The sequence below is a fragment of the Hypanus sabinus genome, chromosome 6 (assembly GCF_030144855.1).
Source record: "Hypanus sabinus isolate sHypSab1 chromosome 6, sHypSab1.hap1, whole genome shotgun sequence".
Lineage (NCBI taxonomy): Eukaryota > Metazoa > Chordata > Chondrichthyes > Myliobatiformes > Dasyatidae > Hypanus > Hypanus sabinus.
This window is the reverse complement of record NC_082711.1, coordinates 162964650-162977312: the sequence shown is the minus strand read 5'-3', so window position 1 is coordinate 162977312 and position 12663 is coordinate 162964650. Positions and strand designations below refer to the sequence as shown.

Genomic DNA, 12663 nt, shown 5'->3' with positions numbered 1-12663 from the left:
TGCATGCAAGAGCAACATTTGGCTCATTGCATTCCTTTTTTTGTAATAAGAGATCATTCAAGCCTGTCCTTTAATCCAAATATTAGAAGAAATCACAGAACAGTACAGATACCTATGATAACCACAATGCCAATCAAAACTAATCCCATCTGCCTGTCCACAGCCCATTTATATAACTTACTTTTAAACATGAGTAAATGTAAGAATTCCATTTAATAGTTTTACCATTGTGATTTTGCCCATTGCATTCGAAGCTGGCCAGTGGTGCAGTGGCATCAGCAATGGACTTCGAGTGGAATGGTCTGGGTTCAAATCTGGCTGGCTCTTTGCATACTTTCCATTTGTGCTGGCTTAAGCATCGCGCTACCAACTCAGCCTCGTAAAAAGCACACACAAATGCCAAGGAAACAGCAAGGTTGCTGCCCAAAGCTCCACAAGGTGCAGAGACCAACGAAAACAGCAACAACCATTACATTGTAAAATCTAAAATAGAATGCATTTGTCTGTTTTCAAATAACATTCCTTTTGATTTAACATTACCTAATTTTACTTAGTTATGCAGGAAAGTTTAATGAAAATAGTCAATACCTGTATTCTAGAATTCACACAAGATTGAAACTGATATATTGAAAGTGGTCATAGGATCAAAAGCTTTAAAGATGAGAGGTGTTCTTTGAACATTCAAAGATTAAAAATTTTAATCTCCAACAAGACCAGCAGCAGTATGGTTAAGTTTTTGATAATAGGGAGTTACTCATTTTACAACAAAAAAGCACAATGAATTCAAATGGATAATCAACTCCTCAAGTAGATCTTGCAATTTATTTTTTATTTCAAGGCATTTAACCAATGTAATGAAAGTGAAATGATAAATTCTTTTCTCAATTACTCAGATGAATGCAAGATGTATACAGTAATTAGTATACATTGTTTAGAATTTCTTCATATTCAACACTTAATTCAATTTTCTTTGAATATTTTTAATCCAAAATAATTGTGTAGAGCAAGCATTGTGCACAACTGCATGTATTTATTTCAATACAAATGTACAATAGATGAGTTTACAAGGAAGCTCACCACCATCACCACATTTCCACTACCATCTACAATAGAGTGCATTTCTAAATGGCATTAGTTACAATTAGCATTCATTGCACAAAAGAAACAGTAAGCAGGTCACTGACTATCTTGTTAAATATAACTTTTAGCACTCAATTGTCCAAAAGTGCATGCTTAACACCATTTGAGTTATCAGACATTTGGATTTTTTTTCAATAAAACTTTTGTACCACATCAAGGGTTAGTAATGGAACATATAAAACAATTACAAGGCTGGACCCAAGAGGGATCCATTTAGAAAGCATTCTAAAACTGTATGAAATGTAGTTTATAAACATCTGAATCCAGGGGATTGGATAGAAACCATCCACAGTACTGGTTTACTTTAGAATATATACATCATTTTTGTGAGTGTAAAATTAACATTTCAAACTGTTATTGGTAAAGTTCTAGTGCCTCAAAGATGTGTTGCAATATTATAAGTCAGACATCACTCCCCTCTAGAATGTTTCTGTTGCATCATAACAGATCAATTTTAGAAGATCACTGGTAAAATTCTACATCTTGGCATTCATGTGCTTCAAACTATTCCACAGGGTGGAATATTGATTTTGCAGTAGCTTATTGTAGTGCATGGATAGATGGTAAACATCATAGACGCACACACTCCCTTCAAGTGTGCTCCAATATCATAATCAACTAACTCATGTAAATACCCTTTTTGACAAATTGGCTATTACTGTTTTGAGGGATAGTGTTAATTATACTGCAATTTCAAAATTTTTAAATCATAGTTTTATAAGTTCTTTTAGTTAATACATTCTCCGTTCTCAGAATAGAAACACTAAATTCAATATGCTCCCCTCTCTACTCCACCCTTAAGGCCAGAATTTACTGAATGCTGGAAGGGATTTCCAAAGTGACAATGAAACTTACAACGTCAGGTAAGTTAACAGCTACTAACGGGGAATATAAAAGCACAATGCTTTTGTAATCCTCGTTTAAAATTCTTGCTGATATATTCCTATTTCTCACTGTGTCGCTCAGTGAGAAAGGGAAGGGATTATGCTGTACGTAGTTCTAGTTTTACATCTGCATTAATTCAAGGTTAAAAATAGCTAAGACAACACGATTATAAGCAGTGTTAAAGAGGCTACAGGAAATAAATTTATGATACCATCAAATCACATTTAATAGAGATACAGTATATTTAATTTCTCCCAGATTTGTGAGACTATTATTTAGAGCCGGATTTTGTAAAATTAAACAGATAATGAACTTACAGTTTTCGCCTATGTACTGAATCACTATGTTGGTCTGGATGCCAAATTTACCCCTGCTGTAAAGAACACTAAACTTACCGCTTGTTTGGCACCCCAATTTGACTCAGGAGATAAACAAATCAATCCATGGTAAGCAGAAGGCACCTTGAAAGTCATGACAGTTAAAAGCCTGTTCTGAAATGTTTCTGTAACTAGGCGAGGTGTTATTTTTGCAACACGTGGAACTTGCAAATTACTGACAAAATTAGCTTGTTCTGTGATTGTTGTATGTCCATTGGATAATTGCTTCCCAAAGTTTAAAAACTAGTGGTTAAGGCATTCTAATTGGACATGTTCTGGAAGAAAATCTATAACATTTCAGGACCTTTGTAAACAAGACTTGATACTTACAGAATCAAAGAAAAAAAAAACACAACACTCTGGGGTAAAGGCAATGCGGAAACAATATCACTTGTACACAGGATGTTAGCATTTCGAAATAGTGCGTTTGAATTGGGCAGTAGTGAGTCATTATCACAAATGTCAAACAAGGTCAGACTATTGATTTTTACCCTTGCTGTTGCCAAACATCCCAGCAGGAGCTTTCCTATAAAACAATCGCAGCACAAACACCTTCTCTTGCTTTTCTGAGTCATTCTTAATAAATGCTCTAAGAGATGGTCTAAATCTAAATGTGATGTCAAGTTAAGAAGATACTTGAGGCAGTTCAAAAGAACAAAGCCCCACTGCCCACATACTGCATGATTAGTCTGCAACATGCCCTGAAACAGCCTTTAATTCTGTATTTTTCTTAGCCGAATAGCATACTATAGTATTACTGTTTCATGATACAAAGAGTTATCAAATTTTATAATGTTAGTACATTATTCAGTACCAAATCTTCCTCTGGCTTTGATGAGCATTTATTAAATAAACACAAGTAAAAAGATTTGCAATACTTCCATGTTCAGTCAACAATTGACTTTAACTAGTATCCTTCACCCAAGCTGAATTCATCCACTGATTCATCCTAGTGTCGTGGATGCAGTGGTTTTGGTTACCCTGGTTTAGAGTGATGAAAATTTCTAGCATTTAACATAATGAAATGACACATTTACTAGTTTGCTTTAATATACTAAATTTGCACTCAAATCTGGAACGCCTTAGGATTCAATCAGGCTAGGTTTAAAAAAGAATCTGAGTAAGTGTTCATACCTCTGACTGAAGAATCTCACTTATTGAAGCTTCTTTTAATATAAAGATTGAAAAAGTCTCTCTAATTACTATTCCCTTTCAATTAACTTAGTTTCAGACATTTGAAGCTGTAATTCTAGCATTCCAATTTAATTTCCAAATTGTTAATGCTAAGTGGAAAGCTCAATTAAAAAAAAATCTGTAAAAGTTTAGGTGACATCACTTCCCATTCAAAGTTCAGATCTCCTGGAGTTATTATATATAGATTTTCTTTCACTGAAATGTCAAGTCAATGCATAAATGCTGGAGATAGTGTTTTTTGTTCCGCCTTGTAAATGTTACTTCTTGTAACTAAGGATGAACATTTTCTAAGAAGTGAATAAATGCATCATGATTCTTAACTCTGAGTAACAAAAAGCAGACTTTAGTGTTGTATAGCAATGGCCATTCTCTTAGGTCACTCCATTAACCTTTACTGTCAGTATGCTGTACAATGAAACATACTGGCAGCATAATGCCCCTATATTCGGTGCCTACGGGCAACATGGAGCTACATGTTCAAAAGTATTCCTGTACAGTTGCTGCTAGGTGGCTCAAGAAAATATTCTCTTCCAAATTTTCGGAAGTGATACACATGAAAAGAATAGTGTTTAGACTTTTAAACAATGGCGAACTTTCAATATAACCGATTGTTGTAATCAAGTGGCATTTTGAGCCCTTGCACAGTAATTTACTGAACTATGAACTTACACTCTAAGATTTATGACCTTTAGTGGTCACTAAGAAAGCAAAGAGTGGAAACTACACTACTATGGGGTACTACCATTCAACAAGATTCAACTGTTATAAGGCATACAATGCACAAAGATGCAATGGTATTGATAGTTGCCAGTTACAGACAGGTTCACAGTTTCCTATATGAAAAGGCACCCCACTCTTGGTATCTTTGACAGCTTTTAACAGGGTCCATGGTTCTTCAGCTTCAGGTGACGGAAAAATAAAGCAGCAAGTAACCCATTGACAGTCCATGTTAAATCTAGATACTCTCAGACAAGAACTTAGAGAAATATTCAAGGTATGGCTATGTGGCTGAAATGATTTGCTTGTAGTTCTTCCATACAAGTCAATGGGACGCAAGATGCCTTGTCGCACTGAAATTTTACAGCGTTAATATCCACCTATGTAGCACATAGTACTTTTCAAAACAACTTATATTGAGGAGTTAAGAATTCCAGTGTAACATCACCTGATGGTCAAAAAAGTAAATATTTACATCTTGCCAAAATGTCCAAAGTTGACAGTTATTGGCCATCACTGCACTGCAACTTTTGCTTTGGCCAAGTCATTTATGTAGTGGTAGCAATTCTGGTTAAGTATGACTGGTGCATTCTACCACAAAACTGGAGATCTAACCTTTCTTAGCCTTCTTCAACGTGAAAGCCAAAACAGTCTATCACAGAAAAAAAAAATCCACAATATTTGAATCAGCATATGTACAGGGATTTCAGTTTGCTTTTGAAGAAATATGCGTTTCTTTAGTCTCCCAAATGTACAGCAGAAAAATATGGAATGTGATTGAAGTGCTTTACCATCATTGTTTTTTTTCACGGGTTGTTATAGTAACCAGCTGCTTGGCTGCCTTGGCAATGTCATAGGCACACTGGATGACTTGTTGTGTAAGCAACTGAATATCGACTGGTGCACCAGGCTCTGGTGGAATTGTTTTCCTGCATTCACATTGCAGTCGGAAGGCACTAGCATTTAGCAATTTCAAAGAAGACCGAACTGTATCCAGCGAAGGTTTCTGATAATAAAAAATATATATTAATAAGGGACAATGTTAACATAAACTAGAGAGATTCTGCACAGTAATCGACCATTTATTTACAAAATAAAATTCAAAGTAAATTATCAAAGTACATATATGTCACTGTATACAACCCTGAGATTCATTGTCTTATGAGCATAGTCAATAAATCTATAGAATAATAACCATAACAGAATTAATTAAAGACCACCCAGTCTGGGCGTTCAACCAGAGCACAGAAGACAACAAACTGTGCAAATACAAAAGTAACAAAAAATAAGAATAAGCAAGCAATAAGAGATGAAGAGATGAGTAAAGGAATGCGACTTACTTTTGCACTTAAACTAATGCCACATACTGAACTTGGCAAATTCAAAATTACTTAACATAAAATTTCAGAGCAATAAAATCCTTGCACTTAACTTTAATTAACATTTGCTTACTAGTTCTACTGCAATCCCAGCTTCAGGCGGGAGTAAAGAATGCTATTTTAAATTAATCCTTGGTCAATACAGCACACTGTACATTTTGCCAGGAATGCACACAGACTTCTTGCCTGTCATACGAGGGCCCGAATAGAATAATGCACAGGAACATGCCAATTTGAACCAACTCCATTTGTCTGCAAAAGTTTCTTATCCTTCTAGTCCCTGTCTGTTTATGTGTCTAAATGCTTCTTAAACTTTGCTATCACATCTGGAGAAACACAAAAAATACTGGAGAAACATGGCAGATCAGGCAGCACCTATGGAGACGGTTAAAGTGCCCATGTTTTGAGCAGAGACTCTTCATCTGTCCTGCTGAGTTCCTCCTGCATTTTGTGTGTCACTCTGGATTTCAAGCATCTGCAGAATCTCGTGGTTATTAATATCTGCTTCTACCACTTCCCCAGCAGCATTCAAGGCACTTACCATCTTCTATATGAATAAATGTGCCTCAAAAATTTCTGTTACAGTGCAGTCTCCAACATAAACACACTAAGTCTCTTTAAGTTAAAGTAGGCTGGACAATGAAGAGATAATACTGAACTTATGGATTATTTTTATCCATTGCCACTGGAAATTGCTTGGTCAACATTTATAATGGACACTGATACACGTTTTAACATTCTACTGTTGGAAGGGTATATTTTCAGAATGATACAATTATAAATGCAATTTCCAATATACACTCAGTGGCCACTTTATTAGGTAAAGGAGTGGAACTTGGTGTGGTCTTCTGCAACTATAGCTCATCCACTTCATAATTTGACACGTTGTGCACTCAGGAATTCTTGTCTACTCACCACTGTTGTAATGTGTGGTTATTTGAGTTACTGCTGCCTTCCTGTCAGCTGGAACCAGTCTGGCCATTCTCCTCTGACCTCTCTCATTAATAAGGAATTTTCACACGCAGAACTGCCCCTCACAGAATATGTTTTTTTTTGTTGCACCATTTTCTGTAAACTCTAGAAATTGTTGTCCATGAAAATCCCAGGACAGCCCAGCTTCTGAGATATTCAAACCACCCTGTCTAGCATCATTATTCCAGTCACTTAGATGACATTTCTTTCCCATTCTGATCTCTTGCCTGAACAACTAAACCTCTTGACTGTCTAACATGCTTTTTTGCACTGAGTTGCTGTCGCATGATTGGCTCATTATATATGAGGTGTACAGTGTACCCAATAAAGTGGCCACTTAGTGTACATGCACAAAATGAAGGCAGACAGTTTTTTATTAGAGATACTTTTTTTTTATTACAAAGTTTAAGATCAGCTTGGCTGAACGACTGGTATTCCTACTCAAGTCGTATGATTGAAGATTTCAGATTTTAGTGTACAAGTTAGGCTGATTGTGGAAATTATACATCGTTAGGCTTTAAATGTGAGTTAAGTCAACCTGTGCATGTTCATATCTGCATTTGAAGAGTAGCTTTAGCCCTTAGTACTATCAAAGAAACAGGTAAACTGACTTTTCATCTAATTTCTACCCCTCCAAAAGAATATCATTACCTTCTGACAATGGTATAGACAAAATTACTTTCAAGACCTACCTTTGGAAAAAGAGAAGCCATTTCAGTAACAGCAGAGTGAATCTTTTCAGAACATGGCACAAAACTGTCAATGAAATACACAAAGGATTAAGATTCATTCACTGACCCATGTTTGTTCTTATGCACAGCTATGGGGGTCTCAAAGTGAGGCCTTGGAAGACAAAATATACATTTAGCAAAAAGGTAAGTGCAAATCTGGAGGGGACCCGGATTAAAGGAAACAAAAGTCAATTGAAGAAGCAAATGATACTGCAAATATTTAGCACGTAGAGTGTATCTGAGGAGAGAGAAAAACAGTTAACATTTTCAAAGGCCAGTCCTGCCGAAGGGTTTCGGCCCAAAACATCGACTGTGCTTTTTTCCATAGATACTGCCTGGCCTGCTGAGCTCCTCTGGCATTTTGTGTGTTGCTAACATTTTCAAATCAATTTTTTTAATCAAGAAGCTCATGATTAACTCCATGACTTACCAAGCATTTTCAGCAATTTGCCTTCTTACACTTTTCCAACAAAGCCCAAATTTAAGGATCAAAAATTCATCTGACAATGAACAGATAGCTCTCATGAAAGGTCAGAAATCTATAATGAACCTTTCTCTCCACAGATATTACCTAACCTACTGATTTCCACACACTCCATATTCTTTCATTTCAGATCAACTGCTGTCATGCCATGTATTTCACATTTCCATTACTTCTTTACTTTGCTCTCAGCTCCATCTTGCATTTCCTCAAGAGACATCTGTTAAGCTTACAAACCTCACACAGCTGGCACTACTAATATTTGTATCACTGTCTCCCAGTGATATCCTCTTTGCTTTCTCCATCTTCTCCCTTTGCAACTTCAAACATCTTCGATTTCTAAACTTCCATACATCTGATGAATTTAAGTTATTCTCACCACAGTTTCTGTTGCCTTCCTGTTGAGTATTGCCATTATTTCCTGTTTTATAAGCAGCTTAACCAGAACAAGCTTGTTAGAATCAATGGTAGACTCGTGTTGGTGGTAAAGAGAGCAAATGGGGTTGCCTTAGTTTGGCAACATTAAATTGGAATGTTTTGGCAAATTTAATGTCTGGGGGGGTGGTTAGAATAGTGAAGATGGATGTAACCAATTCATGTGGAAATTAATCCTGTGGTTTCTGTTGATTTTTAGCAACCGTTAACCACATAACAATTACAGCATGGAAACAGGCCATCTCGGCTCTTCTAGTCCGTGCCAAATGCTTACTCTCACCTCGTCCCGCAATCAGCCCATAACCCTCCATTCCTTTCCTGTCCGTATACCTATCCAATTTTACTTTAAATGACAATATCGAACCTGTCTCTACCACTTCTACTGGAAGCTCATTCCATACAGCTACCACTCTCCGAGTAAAGAAGTTCCCCCTAGTGTTACCCCTAAACTTTTGCCCCTTAACTCTCAACTCATGTCTCTTCTTTGAATCTCCCCCACTCTCAATGGAAAAAGCCTATCCACGTCAACTCTATCTATCCCCCTCATAATTTTAAATACCTCTATCAAGTCCCCCCTCAACCTGCTAGGATAAAGTCTTACAAGGAAAAAGGAGAGAAATAATGACAACAGTTTATTCAACCAGTCTGAGAAAACACTATGATTTCTGTCAGGCTTGATCACAATAAGACCAGTCGAGCATCTTTGAGACAATTAATGGTAGGGAACAAAGGAATTAGGATAAAATAATTCAAGGGAACTGAAAAAGCAACAGATTGCTTAGAACTGTGCAGAAGGCAGTTGTTTGCATTATGAAACTGATACAAGTTGCACATACAGTGCTTGTAAAAGTATTCAGCCCCCGTTTTTCGAATGTTCGCTTCACAACAACTCGCTGTTACAAAAGACCAACATCAGTACCTGTTTTTGCTAGCCAAAGAGGATTTTTGCTTTTATGGGAAAAAGACGGCCGCTTTATACACGTGCTTACCCCAAGAAAGACTACCATGACCGTGAAGCCTTGTGCGGGCAGTTGTTTGCGCATGTGTGTACGTGCACATGCATGTACATGCTGATTTTTTTTTCTTCAAATCAATTTTGGCTCGCTGTCTTCCTGAGTTTGATAAGTGAAACTACACCGTACATACAATATTTCTACTTTATATAGGGTGTGTATTTATCATATCATATTCCTGCTTTTACTATATGTTAGTGTTATTTTAGGTTTTGTGTATTACTTGGTAGGTTATTTTTTGGGTCTGGGAACCCTTCAAATTTTTCCCCATATAAATTAATGGTAATTGCTTCTTCGATTTACAACATTTTGGCTTACAAATGGTTTCATAGGAACGCTCTACTGTCGAATAGCGGCTAGCCAGTACAACCAAACAATATTTTAACATATTTTTTGTAACTACTAACCTACATCATTAATGCTTAACTAAGCAGTTCCCATACGAACCTTTCATGCTTACACTCTTGTGCTGCTCGAAGCAGCTCCTGGATGTTTTTGGTGACTTGCTCTGTTTTAAGGATTACATCCTCTGTACTGGGAAGGCTTGGATCGAGTTCACCCTCATGCTCATCAAACTCTAGATGGAGGTCATCATCCCTTCCCATCTTCCCATCAGCAATACTTATGGGGGGGGGGAGAGGGGGGAAAGAAAAGAGAAAAAAAGTCAACATAAATTGAGTTTAATAACCCATCAACTAAAATAGTACCTAAGTTCTTTGTACATTGTCAGGTGCATATAGAAACCAACTGCATCAGTACAAAGCTTAAAAAGACTCAGGATCCAGATCAAACTACAAGTGGCACTGGATCACTCAAAACTCAAAATGTTAAATGTGTACTATGTAACCGGTTGTGCCTACAATGACAATACTCCTAATACCTCATTTCAACTTTCAGAAATCTTCAAAGCTATGGAGTGATTAATTTTGCACCTCCCTTCACCAGTCACAAACTGGAAGTTGCTACAATTTCCAGAAAATAATTACTTACCACTCTGAAAGTTGTTTAGCATGGGACCTTGCAGGTCAGTATCAAAGCAGCAGTAATAGTGTAATGGAACTGATGAATGAAGCTTGCAACACGAGTGTATGATTAGTTTAGAGGCAGTGATGTCAACATACAAGAAATATAAAGAATCCTTGGAATAACAAGATAATAGCCTAGATGTGTTGATGACTGGCAGGTTGCTGAACTTGCTGGTCACATCACTGGGGGCATGCTGTCTTTTCTAGTAGGCTCCTTGAGCAACTATGATGGCCTGAGACGGAAAAGCTCCAATCCTTGGTGTACTCATGCTATTTGAGAAAGTTATCGGGTAACCTTGGTAAAAATGCCAGTTTCAGTTTCTTGTGCGAATCAATGTATACTCATGCAATTACAATGTAATCTATTCCAGCTCCATGTGACTGGGCTTGTGCACTAACGATGAGTGCAGTCACGTATCCTTCTAGTTTTGAATAAAACTTTTGCAGGAGGCACAACCTTCAGAAAGAGTGCAGAAAACTGCAAAGCTAAAATCGATTGGCAATCTCCATCTCCTAAAAACAAAATGTATACCAAGTGCCACACCTGCCCATTCACCTCCTCCCTAACCACCATTCAGGGCCCCAAACAGTCCTTCCCGATGAGGCAACACTTCACCCATGAACCTGCTAGGGTCATCTATTGATTCTGGTACTCCTGATGCAGCCTCTTCTACATTGGTGAGACCTGTCATAAATAGGACTTCTTTGAACACTAACGCTCCATCCGCTAAAAGCGGATGGTGGCCAAGTATTAATTCAGATTTCCATTCCCGTTCTGACATGTTAGTCCACTGGTTTCTCTTGTGCCATGATTAGGCCACCATCAGGGTGGAAGAGCAAAACCTTGTATTCCTCCAACCTGATTTTGCCTTCCGGTTGAATTTCCTCCCCTCCACTCTTCTTTAATTCCCCACTCTAGCCTCCTACCTCTTTTTCACCTGCCTATCATCTCCTCCTAGGTTCCTTCCTCCTTTCCTTTCTCTCTCCTCTCCTATCAGATTCCTTTTACATTTCCTACCCACCTGGCTTCACCTATAAACCTAGCTATCATCCTTCCCCAACCAATCCTCCCACCTTTTAACTCTGGTGCCTTCCCCCTTCCTTTCCAATTCTGCTTATTTATTTCCATGGTTGCTTCCTGATCTGCTGAGTTCCTCCAGCATTTTATCTGTTACTTTGGATTTCCAGCATCTGCAGAATTTCTCTTATTTATATAGTGTCAGTTGCCTTAATATTTGCTTAAAAATTGCAATTCTTTGGAAATATTAATCAAAATTATCTCCTTTTGATTAGCTCAGAAATGCATTTTGTGTGCGTTGCTTTGGATATTAAGCATCTGCAGAATTTCTTGCATTTATTCGCCACTCTAGCAACCTTACAGAAACCGAGCATCTGGTCATCCTTCCACAATGGACATCGTAATGGAGAATTGGGCTCCAAACCTCAGTACTGGTGGCCTTCTTTGTATTCTTCATGATGTTCCACTGTAAATAACTGACCTAAAACTTACTGCATGCATCATCCACTTTAATGTCTTATTAGAAAGACTAACTACACATTCCTATTACACAGAAAGTATAATGGCATGCTTGCAATTATGCAAATAACAGTATTTGCAGAAATAGCTTGTGGGTGGAATGGAAACAATATTGAAAAAGCTAGAGAATAACATCTTGCAAAAAGGTTCCTCTGTTGAGTACCACTAAACAGGTTCATGCAACAGTGTCATAATCAACATCAAACTCTTCTCACCCTGGTGGCAGTTCAATGGCCTGGGTATTGTCATAATCACTGTCTGTTCCGCTGCCACGTTTGTCTAGTTTGGACACCTAAAGGGAAAACAAAGACAAAACATAAGCACAATACTGCTGTAAGGTACACAGATAGCACAATCAGACTAATTGTTCATTAGTAATTATAAGAACAATGCAAGCAGACTAGTAGGAAGAGAATCTCAAATCCACACAAAAGAGAGAAGCTCCAGTTATTATAATGCAAAAAAAATGTTCAGCAACTGAAATTTGTATTTAACCATAGCATGTTATGGTCATAAGAATTAAGCATCAAAATGTTATTTAGTCTAATTAGTAACACACACCACTTAAGCCTTGGACACAAAACTGATAAGTGAACTGGGTGGCAGTTGGGGCACTGAACTTTTGCAGATTCTTTTACCACCTATTAGTTATTAACAATTTCAAATGAGATAATTTTCAAAAAGATTTTTACAAATGGGATTAAAATTGTTATTTGTGAGGAACAAATCTGGCAGCTGTTTTACCAATATTAGATTCCACAAAGGTGTAGAATTGAC

The 12663-nt window shown here is 37.3% G+C and overlaps 1 protein-coding gene across 11 annotated transcripts in view; it reads right to left on the bottom strand.

Moving 5' to 3' along the window:
* Positions 1 to 1010: 1010 nt before the first annotated feature.
* The window catches only part of git1 (G protein-coupled receptor kinase interacting ArfGAP 1), a 248970-nt gene continuing 237317 nt past the window's right edge, over positions 1011 to 12663 (bottom strand). For 10 of the 11 annotated variants that reach the window (XM_059973326.1, XM_059973328.1, XM_059973332.1 and 7 more), the window contains 4 exons: positions 12102 to 12178; positions 9772 to 9945; positions 7357 to 7420; positions 1011 to 5319 (listed from right to left, as the gene is read on the bottom strand). In XM_059973326.1, the coding sequence (XP_059829309.1) occupies positions 5107 to 5319; positions 7357 to 7420; positions 9772 to 9945; positions 12102 to 12178 (528 nt within the window). In that variant the 3' untranslated portion in view covers positions 1011 to 5106. Of the gene's footprint in view, positions 5320 to 7356; positions 7421 to 9771; positions 9946 to 12101; positions 12179 to 12663 lie in introns of those variants that run through there. The other variant, XM_059973337.1, reaches the window with a different exon arrangement.